This window comes from Sminthopsis crassicaudata, chromosome 1 (assembly GCF_048593235.1).
Source record: "Sminthopsis crassicaudata isolate SCR6 chromosome 1, ASM4859323v1, whole genome shotgun sequence".
Lineage (NCBI taxonomy): Eukaryota > Metazoa > Chordata > Mammalia > Dasyuromorphia > Dasyuridae > Sminthopsis > Sminthopsis crassicaudata.
In genome coordinates, this window is record NC_133617.1 from 733,495,847 (window position 1) to 733,512,799 (window position 16,953).

The window sequence follows — 16,953 nt, forward strand, 5'->3', positions numbered from 1 at the left end:
GGTATGGCTTTTGACTGGTGTATTGCTCTGCTTGGCAAGTAAATCAAGAAGTATCTGAAGTTATCTTGCTGTTTAGACTTTTTTTAGTCTCTTTGATGTGTCAATTACTTTATATTCATAAGTTTCAATTTAAAATGATTATATTTGTATTTGTATTAACTGTCTTTTGTTCATGGCCTGTTTTTCATCATCATCCATTCATGTGAATAGGCCAGGATTGAATTGTTTCAATTGCATGTCCTGCCCTTTTCTCCTTTTTATTCTTGTAGCTTTGTACTAAATTTAATCTTTTCTCTCATAAGTCAGTGCTTGGAGAATCATAGAATCTGACTATTGGAAAGGACCTCAGTTAAAGTCAAAGTCATACATAATTTCCCAAGTAAAACATATGGCTTATTTAGGAATGAATAGCTTTCAAAGCAGCAATAATAGTTTTCCTATGGCTTGAAGTATAATCCATTTCATTTTTAATGGTAGTCTTTGGTGTTCACTAAATCCAGTGCTTTTGGATTCTTTTCTTGAAGATAATATGAATGATATAGGAGGCTTCTCTATGTCCTTTGACCTCCCTCATTTCTTAGTCCTATTTCATGGAAATTTTTTTTTTTTAATATGCTTCCACAGTAGGAAAAGTAGAGTTTGCCTTTGTGAACAAAGAAAAAATTGGCAATTTTTTCTTTGCTAACATTGAAAAGCAAGAAAGGAAAATATTTTCACATTAATTCAAACCAGATAATATGTTTTCCTATTTCTAATTTTATTCTTCCCAAAATAAATCAATAAGTAGTTGGACTCAACAGTGACCTATCAACACTCAGTAGTGTAATGCTCCTAAAAGGAAGGGGACTGATCATGAAGCCATAAATAATAACAAATAGAGAACCATGGAGTAGAAAGTACAGAGAGCTGGATCACAGGGTGAACATAGACAAGAATTTAACAGGATGAGAGGATATAAATTGGTTGCAATTTTCACAGGTGAGGGAATATCCAAACCAATGAAGTCATGCATCCACACCACATATGGTAGACTCTACTGTGAAAGCAAACAGATACTAGCCACTTTCACTCTCTGGGATTCATTTTGTCTTTTATTTTAATAGCTTCATAAGTCTAGAGCTGAAAGTGACTTTGCTACTATCTGGTACAATCTCTTATTTTATAGAAGAATAAATCTGCTATAAGCTCACACAAGTAGTTAGGGTCATAGTGGTAGAGTCAGGATTTGAACTCAGTTCTCTTACTCTAATTTTCCCATTGTATAAACTTAAACCCAGTGATTCCAAGAAATCTTTAAGGAAAGTGTTAGAGTAGAGAACCTCCAAACTATTTCCAACTCTTATGATGGTAGGGAATCTATCACAATCTATTGTCAATCTCAATTAATGAGCACTGATTAAAGAGTTAAGTAACTTCCAGGTGTTAGGGATAGAGAGATTTAAAAAAAAAATTAGTCTCTACCCTACAGGAATACATATATTTATATATTTATATGCATTTGCAGAATAAATACCCCATGATGGAGGAGGCACTTGAGCTAGGGCCAAGGATAGGAATGAGGAAAGGCCTTCTGGAGGAGTGAATTTTCTTTTCTTTTCTTTTTTTTTTCTTGTGTGTGAGGCAATTGGACTTAAGTGATTTGCCAGGGTCACACAACCAGTAAGTATTAAATGAAGTTTCCCTGAGGTTAAATCTCATACTTCCTTTATAAAAATACACTACTCTTGGAAGGGGTAACACTAATTTAATTCCATTTATAGTATTCAAGGATTATCAGATTATTTGAATTCAGTTTCTTTATCTGTAAAACGGGAAGTGCCATCTAGCTCTATGACCCTAATTTCTTTTATTAAGAAATAGGGACCAGTCTGATAGCATTGCATCCTAGAGAAGATGATTTTGGGAGGGAGAAAAAAAGGGAGATTATTAAATTAATCAAATTTGGCACCTATAGAGTTGATAAAGACTGTCTTCCCATTTCACTCTGGTCCCCAGAAAAAAGCAATTGTATAAAAATACTAAAGCAATAGTTTACTAGAATGAGAAATCTTTACAATGATTTGTGGCATGTCACAATCCATTTAAACTATCTCCAGTAGTTCCCTTCATCCTCCATTGTTAAATATAGTCAGGGTGGTATGTTGGGAAGTATTGGTCAAGTAATCACCATTCAGACCACACCTTGTTACTTATTACTTGGATGACTTTGGGGAAATTATTTCATGCCTTTGGATCTCAGTCTCCTCATCTATGAAAGTAGTGGATTCTAATACTGCTCTGGTCCCTTCCAGAGTGAAATTTCTTTTTAAGTGTAAGGAAGAAAGAAACATGCTTTTTTGGGGATGGTAGTCAGATGATGGGATGATACTAGACTTGATCCACTTCATAATCTCCCTTTTCTTTTTCCACAGTTGCTAGGCTAGGGATTTTGTGCTTTCAGGCTGGTTCATAGACTAGCTCTGCTTTCTATCTTTGTCACCTTAGACAAGTTACTTTTCTCTGGGTTTTGGTAACCTCACTTGTAAAATGAGGGAGTTGGACTAGTTGGGTTCTTAATTTTTATTTAAAATTTTATTAGTAATATTTCAATATAATTGGTTATCCAATATATTTTATTTCATGCATTTAAAAAATCATTTAGAGAAGGGTTCCATGGTCTTTACCAGATTGCCTGAGGGTTCTAAGACATAATAAAGATTAAAACCCTTGGCTTGAATGATCTCTAAAATCCAGATCTTTAAAGTTCAGATCTCTAAAGTTTATGTCTTTGCATCCTCATCTGTAAAGTGAGAGAGCTGAACTAAATAATTTCTAGGCTCCCTACTACTTCCAGTAACCCCTACTTTAAAAGAATGATGTTCTTTTTTCATTTTAATGTCAACAATTGCTAAAGACTTAAAGGTAAGAAAGAGAAGGGGTACTGTAAGCTATGATGCTTAAGAATGTTCTGAATATCAACTCTGTGTGACAACATAGTGTAGACAAGTCACCTGCTTTCATTGGGTAGTAGCAAACTGTTGAATGATGCTTTCACAGAATGCTCAACACCACCAATACATCAAAAAACCATACTTTATTTTATGTATAGCAATACAATTTACATATTAAATAACACTATCATAGAATGATTTGATATAGTTTTAAACAGAACAAAAAAGGTAATTCTTCAAGTTACAAAAAAACCCCAAAAACAAAATGGAAAAAAAAAAAAAACCTCAAAACAAAACACCACTTTTTTCCAAAATGGGTCCAATGCGACAGACGTATTCAATGACTGATTAGGCCTAATTCCTATTGCCCACTCTGACAATGGAATGAAAAAGAAAATCCAACTTTCACAATCACTGCCCCAAAGAAAGAACATGGCGTTGGATTCTTTTGGAATGTGATGATGGTCCGTGCTACTTTCAGTACACAGAAAGGCTGTATTCACATATCCACCACAAAAAAACTATGAAGGAGTTGAAACTAGAAAAAAATCAGCTTTATATGAAAATATAAAATTCTATGATTATATACCATAGATACAAAGTTCCCAGAAGATGCTTATCCAAGCAACAAAATATTTACAGTTTTAATGATTTCTGCTATCTCAAAATGAAGTCAAAGAAACGTGAGTCAACATGAAGGCTGAGTTCTTTAGAAACAATGGCTGCTCGCTAGTTTCAAATGTCTTAACAAAAAGAGTCACTTCCCCAAATGTTGGGAGAGTTGTGACAGCTTATAAAATTGATGGTCTCCTCTTCTGGAGACATGTTTATTCTTAAAACTCAAGATATTTTTCTTGAAATTAATTAATCCTCTGTAGAAAATGTTTCCCTTTGCAAATATTTAACAAAAATACTAAAAACAGTTTTTTTTTTAACAGCTAAGACAAAGTCGAGGGCCAAATATCTTTATTACAATTCCATCTCAATTTTTGCATGTCTTCTCCCTAGAGATCAGCAAAGCCAATGTCTCACGTTGAATGACAACTTAGGGCAAATTCAAAAGTTTAGCAAGAAATCTAGTTACAGCTGTTAAAGAAAAAAAAAAAAAAAGCAGGCATTTTCCCTTCATATACAAATTCACTGGCACCAAGGGAATAGAAACTTCAGAACACAGGAGTTGAAAATGTATCTTAAAGCACGACTGCTAAATCTTTAAGACAGACTATGTTTCAATTTTCCTTCCTTAAATTATGGTGGGTTTTTGTTTTACTTTATTTTATTTTATTTTATTTTTTTTTGCTGAGAATTAGTAATATGTATCTTTGGTAAAACTGGTATCTGTATTTTAACTTTTAAATATATCAGTTAAAAAAAAAAGCAAAGAAATTCTAAGCTGGGCAGTTGTGCTGTGTCATTTAAAAATAGTTCAGGTTATTTTTCAGGTTCTGAAACATTTGCCTAGGCTACCATCTTATGTAATCAGGACCATTAAAAAAATAACCTCTGATCCAGCTGCTTGGAATGGACTCCAAAGGACTTAAATATCAGGAAAATCAACTCAACTAACATCATTCTTTCCAAAAACCCTATTGGTAGGCTAGCCTTTTTAAATGTAAAAGGAGAAATGTGACTTTGAAGTGAAAAATATTCTTATATGCTGAGAATGCCACTTCTCAGGTGTCCAAAATCCATAGCCACTTGGTTTAATCATTCCAATTCAGTTTTGTGTGATGGGTGTATACTGTTTCCTTTGGGCCTAAATTCACCAAAGAGCTTCTCAGACAGATAAGCATGCATGAATTTGCAATAGCTATTTCCTTTCCCCCTGAGTGCAAGTGATAATAACCTTGTTCTGTAGTTAAGCCATGTGCTTATGTCTCAAAGAATGAACATGAATGCATTCTTTAAGACTCTCTGTTACTGGGAAGATAGTATGAACTTATGTAATTAGCAGTTGAAATGGGAAACAGTCGAATGGACACCCCTATCTTCCTGTGGAAAAAGTATATGAACTACTTTGGCAAGACAAAGAGCAATAATTCAGAGTGGATTGGGATCTTGCAGACTTTGATTCAGTTCTGCTACAGACACTGCCTGATTCATTCCCAAGAACTTCTGAACTTCTTTAGAATGTAGTTTCTAGTCTATGAATTAACCAACTCTTTTGACACAAGGTAAATGATGACCAAACTCAACAAAACTTAGATGAAAGTTATTTTCCATGAATTGAGCTCTCAGTGAATAACACAGGAATGAATACTTTCTATGTATTTTTTTCCTATTGACACCCAACATTCATTTTTACCAATACAATCACTGAAAATGAAAATGAGTCCTAGCTCTAACATCATTTCCTAAAGGGATGAGGAGAAGAGGATTGAGAGGAAGGCCCAAAAGAGGCACTCAATCCTCCATCATCATTTCCCATTGTGACTTTCTCTGCTAAACCAACATTAAAATGAGCAAGAGCCCATAGAAAGTAAACATGCACTAAAACTCAAATAATGAAATACCTCAACACTCAAATCTCTGGTTCTTACCATGATTTGAGACCCTCACTTCTTCACAGGACTCTGAAGGACCTCTGATTTTCAGCAAAGAGCACAAAATATCCAATGGTCCAACCTCCTCACACTGATAGTTGGGATTTCCCAGTGCCAACTTCAATGGGATTAGTGGGATTGTAAATGTCTCTGAATGCACCGGTCCTATGCAGAACAAGCAAGCACTACCATTAAAGGGAACCTCTGCAGGACAGACCTCCATACTGGTATAATGATCATTGTTGTTGAGGATTCTATAATAGTCAATGAGGAGGCGTTCCTCAACAGTGCTTGTAAGTGAATGACTGAAAAGCTGTTTCGCTTGGAAAAGTGCCATCCAGATACTGATACACTGGGGTTTGACCCACCATTATATTATCTCTTAAGCAACTCTTCATACCATGGCTATATGGTTAGCCTTTTGATAAAGTCAAATAAAAGATAGCCATGAGTTTGATTTTTCATTTAAGGTTCTCAAGTTCCTAGCCATGTGGACTAAGATAGTCTTGACTGTGACTTGAGTGTTTTATGAAACATTCAACTTATTCTTACTAGATCCAGTGCTTCTGGGGCCAACTCCCCATTTCCAGAGCAGCTATCTCTATTATAAGCATGCATGCAAATAAAATCAATTGGATCCTCCTAAGTATGATTGGGTTTTCCCATCTAACAGTTTACAGAACTATCTTAATTCTTCATTTTCCCATTAAGGCAAAAATCCTATTGTGTTTCAAAGAATGAGCACAGTCCAAGATTCATCGAACAAAATAAGCTTCTCTTGGCCATGATTGAGAATATCAGTCTCATTTACTGAGATGCAAGTATACATTCACACACATGTGTGTGTCTGCACAATGTCTGCTTTCATGCCTAGAAAAGACAGACCGTAATTACAGATTCATTGCTAACCTCAAATGTGAGAGTTCCAATAACCAACTCCAAGTTCCCAACTTTTGCCAACCCAGTGTTTTCATCTTAAAATAAGACCAAGAACCTTTAAATGATAGGGGAAAAAGATCAGATCTCATTTGGAAGGGGGTATGTTAATTAAGAGATTTATCATGAAAAGTTTGGCAAGAAAAGAAGGAGAATGCTAACTTGGTAGGTAGTTTTTATTAGATTGCTTCACCATGAATATGGATCAGTACTTTACTTTTGAGCACTCGTTTCAAAATTACACACCTGAAAAATGGCAACAAGTGAGATTAAGGAAATGTTCATTTCATTCAACAACATCCCACTGGGAGTGATGTCATGGTCAAGAAGCATTAATGTAAAAGAATTAAAGGTTTTCAATAGTGCGGTTATGTAAAATATTGCTACCTCTATTTTTTTTTTAAAGACAGCCCTGATTTCTACTGTGTTGCTGATTCAGATCATTACGATGAATATAACAAACATTATGATCCACATGGCTGCCGTAAAAAACAGAAAGCAATGTTAGCCTTTATTTGGATATAATTATGAATTCTGAAGTGAAGTCCATAACCTGCTGCCTATGTCCCATGTGGTTTTGCACACTTTGCCAATGGTAAGTGAAGGACATATAAAGCAGCTACTGTGCCTCCAAGCTATCCCAGTGGAAATCTGAGCCGCCACAAATGGCATCACTTAATGCCCAGGAGGCAGTTACATCTTGTTCATATACATGGCTACCAATCCCCTGCTAAAGTCTGATAAAAAAAACAAAACGAAACAACACAACAACAACAGTGTTCATCCACTCTACTGAACTACGAAAGGCATACAATATTGACCAAAGTGATTGGAAGAATAAGGGAGGGGGGCTGGGGACAAGTACAGCGCTGTTCATTAAAAAAGAATGGGACTGCTTCAGCATTCACAAATCAACGACTCAATGCTCACGGTCATTAACAAAAACCATCACTGCATGGAACTAAAAGTAGCAATATGTCGCCATGGAATGTCAGACCAGGGGTCGCTTTTGTAGTAGGATATTATAGGCAGTAACACTGATCAGATAGTGCAAACGAGATAAAATTGTGTTTCACTGTGTAAAATAAACAGAGGTGCAAATGCTCAGTAGGATACCATTAAGACATAAAATGGCAAAAAATAAATATCAAAACTTTTTATCAGTGTAAAAAAGTAACTGGGTTATTGTATAACCTAGAGTCTGGCAAAAAAGGCCTCAAAAAAGTTCTTTCAGTCTTCCTTCATTCTACAAATCAAGTGCCTCTTCAGGATTCCAATTACACTAGAGACTCCATGCTCTCGGCAGGGTCTGATTCGTCGGCAATCAGCACAGCGCCATTTTTGTCCACTGTCATGGGACCATTTCCATTTTCTTTAGTGCTGACCAGGCTGAGCATTGCTTTGTAGACAAACTGGTACTGTTCCTGGAAAATGAAAGAAGAGGGATATAATTTTGATTAATGCTGAGCCAAAAAAAGTGAGTGAAGTCATATCATCTTATGTAACACAGTCAATAAATATTAAGTGTCTACTATGTGCTATGTTTTAACAATCTCAGCAATATATATATTTCTTAAGTAACATTTTTTTTTCTAGGAAGTGTGTGTGTGTGTGTGTGTGTGTGTGTGTGTGTGTGTGTGTGTGTGTGTGTGTGTAGGACTAGAATAGGGACAACCCCTTCTTTATGTAGATTAATAAGGCAGGACTTAGGGATGCCTCATTTAAAGCAGTCACTCAATAAGAAAATATTTATTAAGCACCTATCCAGTGCTGGAGATAAAAAAGACAAAAATTAAATACACTAATCCCTTGAGAAGTTTACATTATATTGGAGCAAGAGTATTCACTGTGTTATATTATATCTCTTGTTCTGGATACTAAAAATAATCTCTAGAATTTATATTGCACTTCAGGATTTATAAAATGCTTTGCAAACATCTTACTTTATCCTCATAACAATCCTGGGATATAGGTGCTATTATTATCAGAGAATGAGGGAGAGGAAGTGATTTGCTCAGATTCATCCAGTAAATATGTGTCTAAGGCTAGATTTGAATACAGAACTTTAACCACTATATCTCTTAGGTTCAGTTCAATTCAATATACATTTATTAAGTGACTAATATTGTTTATTTATTAATCAATCAATCAAGTGCCTGACAGGGCATCTAGATGAGACAGTGAACACTGGGCCTGGAGTCAGGAAGAGTTCAAATCTGGTCTCAGGCATTTACTATACAAATCACTCAATCCTATTCCTATTTGTCTCAGTTTCCTCATTTGTAAAAATGAGCTAGAGAAGGAAATAGCAAACCATAGATGAAGAACTAAAGCAAATAGGGATTGAGTGATTTACCCAGGTTCACATAGCTTGTAAACATTTGAACCTGAATTTGAATTCAAATCTTTTTGACTCCAGGACCATGTTCTATTTTAGCTGCAAATTCTCATTTAATTTAATTATATATAGCCTCTATTACCTTAACAATTTCTGAATTGTGAGGATTCAATTTCTGGTGTTGGAATATAGCTTTGTGTCAGGGTAAAAGGTCATTTATAATATTACAAATTTGTATTATTAATATTAACAATATTATTAACAAATGTAAGTATTCATTGGAAACAGACAACAAAGCAAAATGTTATGCAAATTAAGCTTTCAACCAAAAAAAACCTTTTGAATATCAAGATTGCTATTGTATCTAAAATTAAATCAATACTTTCCATGGTTAAAAAATCATGAGTATATGAATATGTTCTTTGGCTGTGATAAATAATTGTTAATCAATCAACTGACAAGCATATATTGAGCACCTACTATGTGCAGGTTTAGGTCATACAAAGACAAAAATGAAATGAAGCTTGCTCTCATGGAGGTAACATTTTATTGGTGGAGCTACCCTGGGAATGATGTTTCTGGACTTGCTGAAAAACTAGGGCTTCTGGATGGTGGAGATAGCTGCCCAGAACATTTGGATTTTGGTAGAATCAAGACTTTTTTTAAAGCAACAAGCTGAGTTCTGTCCAAAGGCAATACAGCCAGCTGTAAATAGACATGAACTTGCAGGGATAAGTAGTCTTATTAAAGCTCAAAAAACACTTGTACACAGAAATGACCCAACCAAAATCAAGTGAGATAAAAGAGGGTCTAGAGTTTTAAACGTGCATTATTTGTGGTTGGAAGGTGAGTCACAAATAAGGACATTACTTACAATATCTGTGAAGACTCCAGGCCTCATAAGATTGATCATCTTGGCTACCTGGAAAACATCCACAGCATTTTCATTCTCTAGCTGTTGGGACAGTGTGGTAAGAGCACATAGCATTCCTGCTGAAACCGCTCCATACCTGGGAAAGAAGATGACATAGCAGCTTTAGACAGAGTGAGTAACCACAGACAGTGGAAAGCATTGATCATTCCGGCTTATTTCAGGAACTGAGCAGCCTGCCCTGAGATACAGCACGGGCAGCCGGGTCATTTTGAGATCTGACCATCCCCAAGAGTCTGTCACACTGGAAGCACCATAGCAATGACTGGCTTGAACAAATAATGGAAAACTTTCAGAAGTCAGGAAAGCCAGATTCTGATTCTATCTCTGTGCCTTGCTAACTGAGGCCATGATTAATCTCTCATTGTTTCTGAGCCACAGGCTTCTTAGCTGAAAATGGCAATACTAATATCTATTGTCAATAGTGTTATTATAGTCATAGGTATTATTAACAATAATCAGTCGGTCTCTCCCTCCCTCTCCTTCCCTCCTCCTCCCTCTGGCTCTCTTTTCCCCTTTCTTTCCTCTCCTTCCCCCCCCCCTCTCTCTTTCTTTCTCTCTCTCTCTGTTTCTCTCTCTGTGTCTCTCTGTGTCTCTGTCTCTGTCTCTGTCTCTGTCTCTCTCTCTCTCTCTCTCCCTCCCTCTCCCCCCTCTCTCTTCCGCTTCCCCCCCCTCTCTCTCTCTTTCTCTCCCTCTCTCTCTCTCTCTCTCTCTCTCTCTCTCTCTCTCTCTCTCTCTCTCGCCCCCTTTTTCTTTCTTCTGTTTCTCTCTAATACCAGTGACAGATAGGTAATAACCATAGGATCATGAAGAGAATGATGACATTTTTGCTTTAGATGTAAGGCAGAATAAAAATACTTGATGGAAGCTTTAAATAGGATAGATGGGGGGAAGACAGAGCAGAAATTGGAAGACCTGTGCGGAGGCTATTTCTAAGAGCTTGGGTGGGTGACAATGCAGTCTTACACTAGGGTGGGAGTAGAGCAGAGGAAGGCATGGGGAGCGGGGATCATTATGAAGGTGGAATTGACTTGACAACCTGATAGAGTTTGATACACAGAGTAAATCTAACCACTGGGCTTCTGAACTAGTAGAATATTTTTACTCAAGGATAAAGGGTCTTAACATCACCAATGAAAGCTGGATGGTACCTTGGAAGTTATCTAGGACAACTTCATCATTTACAGATAAGGAAACCATGGCTCCAATGGGGGAAGTGGCTACTTCAATCAGAGGCAGCAAAAGGCAGAATTGGGTTTGATACCCAGGCCGTCTAATTTCAGTGTCCTTGAAAAAAAGTTTTCTTTAATTGAGATTTTGTTTTTTTTTATATGACCTATATTTCTTTTTCTTTCTTTCTTTCTTTTTTTCCAATGGCATATATATGCATTTAATCTTCCATTTCTTTTCTTCTCTTTTCTTTTTTAATTAAAGCTTTTTATTTACAAAACATATGCATGACTAATTTTTCCAACATTGACCCTTGCAAAACCTTTTGTTTCAAATTTTCCTTTCCTTCCCCTTACTCTCTCCCCTAACTGGCAGGTGGTCCAATACATGTTAATGTTGAAATACATGTTAAATCCAATATATGTATACATATTTATATAGTTATCTTGCTGCACAAGAAAAATTAGATCAAGAAGGAAGAAAAAGAAAAACTGAGAAAACAAAATACAAGCAAATAACAGAGAGATTGAGAATGTTATGTTGTGTTCCACACTCTGTTCCCACGATTCTCTCTCTGTGTCCTACATTTATTTTTCAATGCTCCTTCCCCTGTACCATTTAACAGGTTTTTTTTTTTTTATTTGTTTTGACTCCAGCACTGGGCACTGACATTGCAGAGCAGCGATTTGAGAAGTCAGATTTCATTAGATAGAAATGGATGTCCAGATGTCATGCACAGCTGGAGATGGATAGAATCTAAGATGGGTTTAAGATGCTGTTTCAAGGAGTGCATTGTGATAGAAAGTAAGGGGACTCTGAATTCTTGTAGATAGGATGGATGTAAACAGAAAAAAAATTAACTTCCAAGTTTTTGGTCTATGTGATGTGAGTAGGGAATTCACAAAAAAATCTCATGGACAACTATTTTCCCCTCTTTTTTTTGGCTGGATTTAAGTGACTTGCCCAGGGTCACACAGCTAGGAAGTATCTGAGACCAGATTTGAACTCGGGTCCTCCTGAATTCAGGGCTGGTGCTCTATCCACTGTACCACCTAGCGGCCCCTATTTTCCCTTAAAAATAGCAAATTATATAATGGTAATTATGAGTGGTGATTTTGGAGAATGACAGGCTCAATTTCTTCTGTTTGCACTTCAATTTTCCTCGTCTCCTCTATCCCAAAGGGTTAGGATTTAATAGCATCTATTAGTAGATTTTGAGCCCCCAAATGTTCTATAGGCAGATTAATTTGGGATCGATGGGTTAGAATATTGAGTGGACTGCTGTGTGTGTGTGTCGTGTGTGTGTGTGTGTGTGTGTGTGTTGTGTGTGTTTGTGTGCTGTGCACTAAGCTAGGAGAAAAATAGCTATGTGATTTAGTCCTTAGGATTATCTATTAAATCATCAATTTACATCTTTAAAAAAAAAGAGTTTAGTCTAGATGACTTCTAAGGTCTACTCTAGCCATCTAAAACTATGATACTTTTCCTAGTGAAGGAAATATTTAGCCAATGGTTAGCCTAGTGGTTGCATATATTCTGTACACAACAATCTTCATTCTGTTATTAATGGACTCATCTACTAAGACTTCAATATCTTATTGGTGGAGCGATTTTCTCTACCAGGAAGGTACTGAGTAAATCAAAGCTCTTTTGTATATTCAGAGGAAATTTTGGGAAAAAATAACTGTGCCTGGAGAATAAGAGATTTAAAGATGACAAGAAAAAAGATTAACTTTTAAGACTCTGGAAGGAAATGAAGGAAATTCTCTTTAACCAAGACGGGAAATGACATCTAGGAGAGTGGAACAAGTACTGGACTCAGAAGTAAAAGACCTAATTCCAAATCCTGGCTTTGATACAATGACTTAAACCAAAGCACTTAACCTTTCTGGGTCTATTCCCATGTGTATAAAATGAGGGGATTGGCTTAGAAAATCTCTAAGGTACCTTGTAGCTTTCAATCCTATGATCATGTGAATGAAAGACTGGAGGTGAATGGAGGATTCTTAATGTGAATTTTAAGGAAAACACATATTTGGGATATATTTTTAGCTGAATAAAGCTCTGAAGCAAGATAGAACATCAGCAGCCAGTACAAATGAAAAGTATTTATTACCTTAAGCTATGTACTATACTTTAACAGCCCTAACAGAGCCCAGGGTATATAATAGGTACTTAGGATATCTTTGTTGACTGAAAGAAATGTTTTCTATTAAGGAGATGGATGGTTGGTATTTGTCCAGGATCAATGAATAATATTCTTTTTATAAGGAGCTATCCTTTGCTTAATGTATGATGGAGAGAAATATTTTAGGGGGAGGGGAAACCTAAAAGGATTGATTACTATCCTCAATGAATGTTGGTCATATAATGGGTCATACCATGAGGAACTTGTACTTGTTGTACTTTTTTAATTGGCCATAATGATGTGGATTCAGCTACTGAGAAAGGCAGTCTGATGTCCTGAAAATAATGTTTATTTCAGAGTAAGCCAACTAAAAAAAATATCTCTGAGCTATAAGATTAAATCTTGGCACTAAGTATGAATGAGTGTGAGCTTTAGCATCTGGGACAGAGTATCCCATGCATGGAAGTCAAAGCTCATTAAATGGAGTATAACAGAAACTCTGGTTCTAAAAATTGGCCCCTAAATGTTAAGAATTTAATAAAAGCTTCTATTTTATGAAAAATCTTAAAAAGCTTTGACTGGTGTTCCAAAGTAATCATTTCACAGAGGTGCAACAGAAGTTCACTGTCTTAACAGCTCCAATATAACATGATAGTTAGGGAAGAGGAGAAATAGACTGAAGCCAATGGAAGCTGCTGGTTTTCACCTAAAACCATTTCAGAACTAATATTTGTCTACAACTTCAACATAGAGAAGGGCTAATCCAATTCCAATTGATCAATGATGGACAGTATCAGCTACACCCAGAGAAGGAACACTGGGAAATGAGTGTAAACTGTGAATATTTTTTAATTTTTCTCCCCAGATTATTCTTACCTTCCGAATCCAATTCTTCCTTTGCAACAACAACAATAATAACAAAATTCGGTTCTGCACATATATATTGTACCTAGGATATACTATAACATATTTAATATAAATGGGAATTTCTGCCATCTAGGGGAGGGGGTGGAGGGAAGGAGGGGAAAAATTCGGAACAGAAGGGAGTACAGGGGATAATGTTGTAAAAAAATTACCTATGCATATGTACTGCCAAAAAATGTTATAATTATAAAATTAATAAAAAATAATTTTAAAAATTTCTACAATAATAAAGTTTCTGAAGATCAGGAAATATTTCACTTTCTTTTCTTTGGATCCCAGGTACCTGCTACAATGTTGAGCACATTTTGTTGGTGTTCAGTTGCATCTAACTTTTTGTGACTCCATTTGAGGTTATCTTGACAGAGATAGTAGACTAGGTTTCCCTTTCCTTCTCCAGCTCATTTTACAGATGAGGAAACTGAGGCAAACAGGGTAAGTGAATTGCCCAGGGTCACACAGTTTAGTAAGAATATAAAGGTAAATATGAACCCAGGAAGATGAATCTTTCAGATTCTAGGTTTGACACTCTATCCATTGAACCACCTAAATTCATCAATCTTTTTATTTTTTTTAAACATCTCCTTCATTTTTTGAATGTGACTCTCCTTCCTCCTCAACCCTTATAACAAAGCCAACCCTTTTAACTAAAAATAAGGAGAGTGGAGGAGAAGAAAAAAAAAAGCAGTTTAGCAAAATCATCTAATAGGACGTTAGCTACGAAAGTGTGTGCAATATTCTTCACTGAGTCCCCTCTCTACCTCTGGAAAGAAAGGAAGGAAATTGATGAAGTAGATAATGATTATTACTATTAGGTTTCTGAAAAACTTGGTGCATCAGAGAGAGAACTGTGGGAACTGAGTGTGGATTATAACATAGTATTTTCACTCTTTTTGTTGTTGTTTGCTTGAATTTTGTTTTGCTTTTCATTTTTTTCCTTTTTGATCTTTTGTGTGTGTGTGTGTGTGTGCAGCATGATAATTGTAGAAATTTGTATAGAAAAACTTCTTATGATTAACATATATTGGATTACTTGCCATTTAGGAGAGGAAGTGGGGAGAGAGGGAAAAAAACTGGAACACAAGGTTTTGCAAGGGTGAATGTTGAAAATTATCCATACATATGTTTTGAAAGTGAAAAGCTTTAATTAAAAAAAAAAACAAAAACAAAAACAATTTGCTGCAGAGGGAGGAGCTCTATTCAGAGGAAAACATTAGAGTTGTTTGGACTTCAGTGATGATCTTATGGTGTCAGGAGTTTTGGTATAAGAGACAAAAAGTCATTCTGTCTGAACTCTGCTTTACCCTGAAGCTCTCCATACTTACTGCTGCCACTATCCAAGGAAACAGGGCAATGAGTGTACATGTGATGATAACCCTAAGTCATCAAGAATTTAATTAATAGCTTTTTAATGAATGAAGCTGGAAAGGGCCAGTCAGTAGATTCTAGAAATAGTTCCATTAGAAACATTCAAATGAAAGCTGATGCTTTTAAGACAAATTATCTGGACGATTTACCTATTTGGACTTGGCACTCAGTAAATGAGATGATATTGTATTTTAGTGGTCCCTCACAGATGAAACTTTTTCCCCTTTCTTAGAGATCTCTTCTTAAATATCTCAATAAAAATAACTATTATCTATCTAGGACTGTCATTTAAAAATCCACTGAGTTAGGGCACATTTGAAGTTTCAGTCCTTCAGGAATGAAAAGCTGAAGCTTACACACTGGGGTCATTTTCAGTTTGACATCCACAGGTGTCACCTTCAAGCATCTGGTGTAGACTTCCCTACCACCAACAAACTTGCCTGAAAGCCATATGTGTGAGATTATCTCTAGTGAAGCACTTTCAGAGGTCTAACAGTGCCATGAAACATGAGGGGAGTTGTGTTCTATCAGCTTAAAATGCCTCCAGGTTGCTCCACTGTAACAGAACTGTGAGCGTGAGATTTCAAGGGCAGAAATGATAGAACTTTCCTGGAATCAATATGGCTCATGAAAACCCAGGAGGTATATATGGGAGAGAGTCAGGTCAGAGGAAAAACTTAAGTAAAAGATCCAAAAGGGGAAATCAGTTGGACACCACAAAGTTTTGTAGAAATTGAGCAGCACCTCTCTTGTTATTATTTTTTTTTTTTTTTTGGATCAAAGTATAATCAGATGCTTCAGGCTCCATGGTAGAATTTTTGTCCTGACTTATGTGAAGAAGCTGTCTACAGGGATAAAAATAACTGTGGTTTTTCCTATTGTCATTGCTTTTTGTGCAGTATAGACAGAATCACAGTGAGGTTGCTAAGAGTAGGGGACTTTTTTTTTTTTTTATATTTGTAGCCTATTCTTTAGCACATACTTAGCACATGGCAGGCATTTAATAATTGCTTATTGTCTGGCTAACTGAGTTAGCTGACCAAACTTAGACCCAGAGAAGATGTGAAAAATGTGACTTTTTCCTCTCTTTGTAGAGATAACTCATGAGAAGCGTGGAATACCCAATGTAGTTGGGTTTACTAATTGCGTTTCTTCTTTTTTTCTTCTTTAATTTTTTTAGCCTCTTTTGGTAAAGAAAGAAAGGAAGGAAGGATATATTTAGAAATAAAAACAAGAGTTATAGATAGAAATAAGGTTAATTTTGTCTAAGTAAAAGCCAGTGAAGTGGGATTTCCTGTAATAGAAGGATTTGGAATGCTGATAGCTATTCTAACATGGAAGGGTGGTAGACTTAATTAATAACTAACACTTTAATGACTGGAAAACCCAAGCAAATCAATACTGTATCATTCAGTAAGGAATTGTTTTATATTATGTAACTGAAGTAGATTGTATTAATGAGGTTCACACATAACTCCTAGAGCTAGTCAACCATTGGGTTTGATTCTTGGAATCACATGGAAACTTTCCATTTGAACTTAGCTGAAATCTGTGATGTGAATGTATCACAAATTATCCCCCACCTCAAGCAGACAAACATTTAAAACTATAAGGAAAGAGACATAATGACAGAAGATACATCCAGGAAGGATACAATCTAGCCAGAGATCAAGACCAGATGAAATCTA

The 16,953-nt window shown here is 36.0% G+C and overlaps 1 protein-coding gene across 2 annotated transcripts in view; it reads right to left on the reverse strand.

The window, feature by feature from the left end:
- Positions 1–3,056: 3,056 nt before the first annotated feature.
- PTPRG (protein tyrosine phosphatase receptor type G) overlaps positions 3,057–16,953 on the reverse strand; it is an 807,880-nt gene continuing 793,983 nt past the window's right edge. For both annotated transcript variants that reach the window (XM_074284229.1, XM_074284228.1), the window contains 2 exons: positions 9,622–9,757; positions 3,057–7,833 (listed from right to left, as the gene is read on the reverse strand). In XM_074284229.1, coding sequence (XP_074140330.1) covers positions 7,687–7,833; positions 9,622–9,757 — 283 coding nt within the window. In that variant the 3' untranslated portion in view covers positions 3,057–7,686. The remainder of the gene's footprint in view (positions 7,834–9,621; positions 9,758–16,953) is intronic.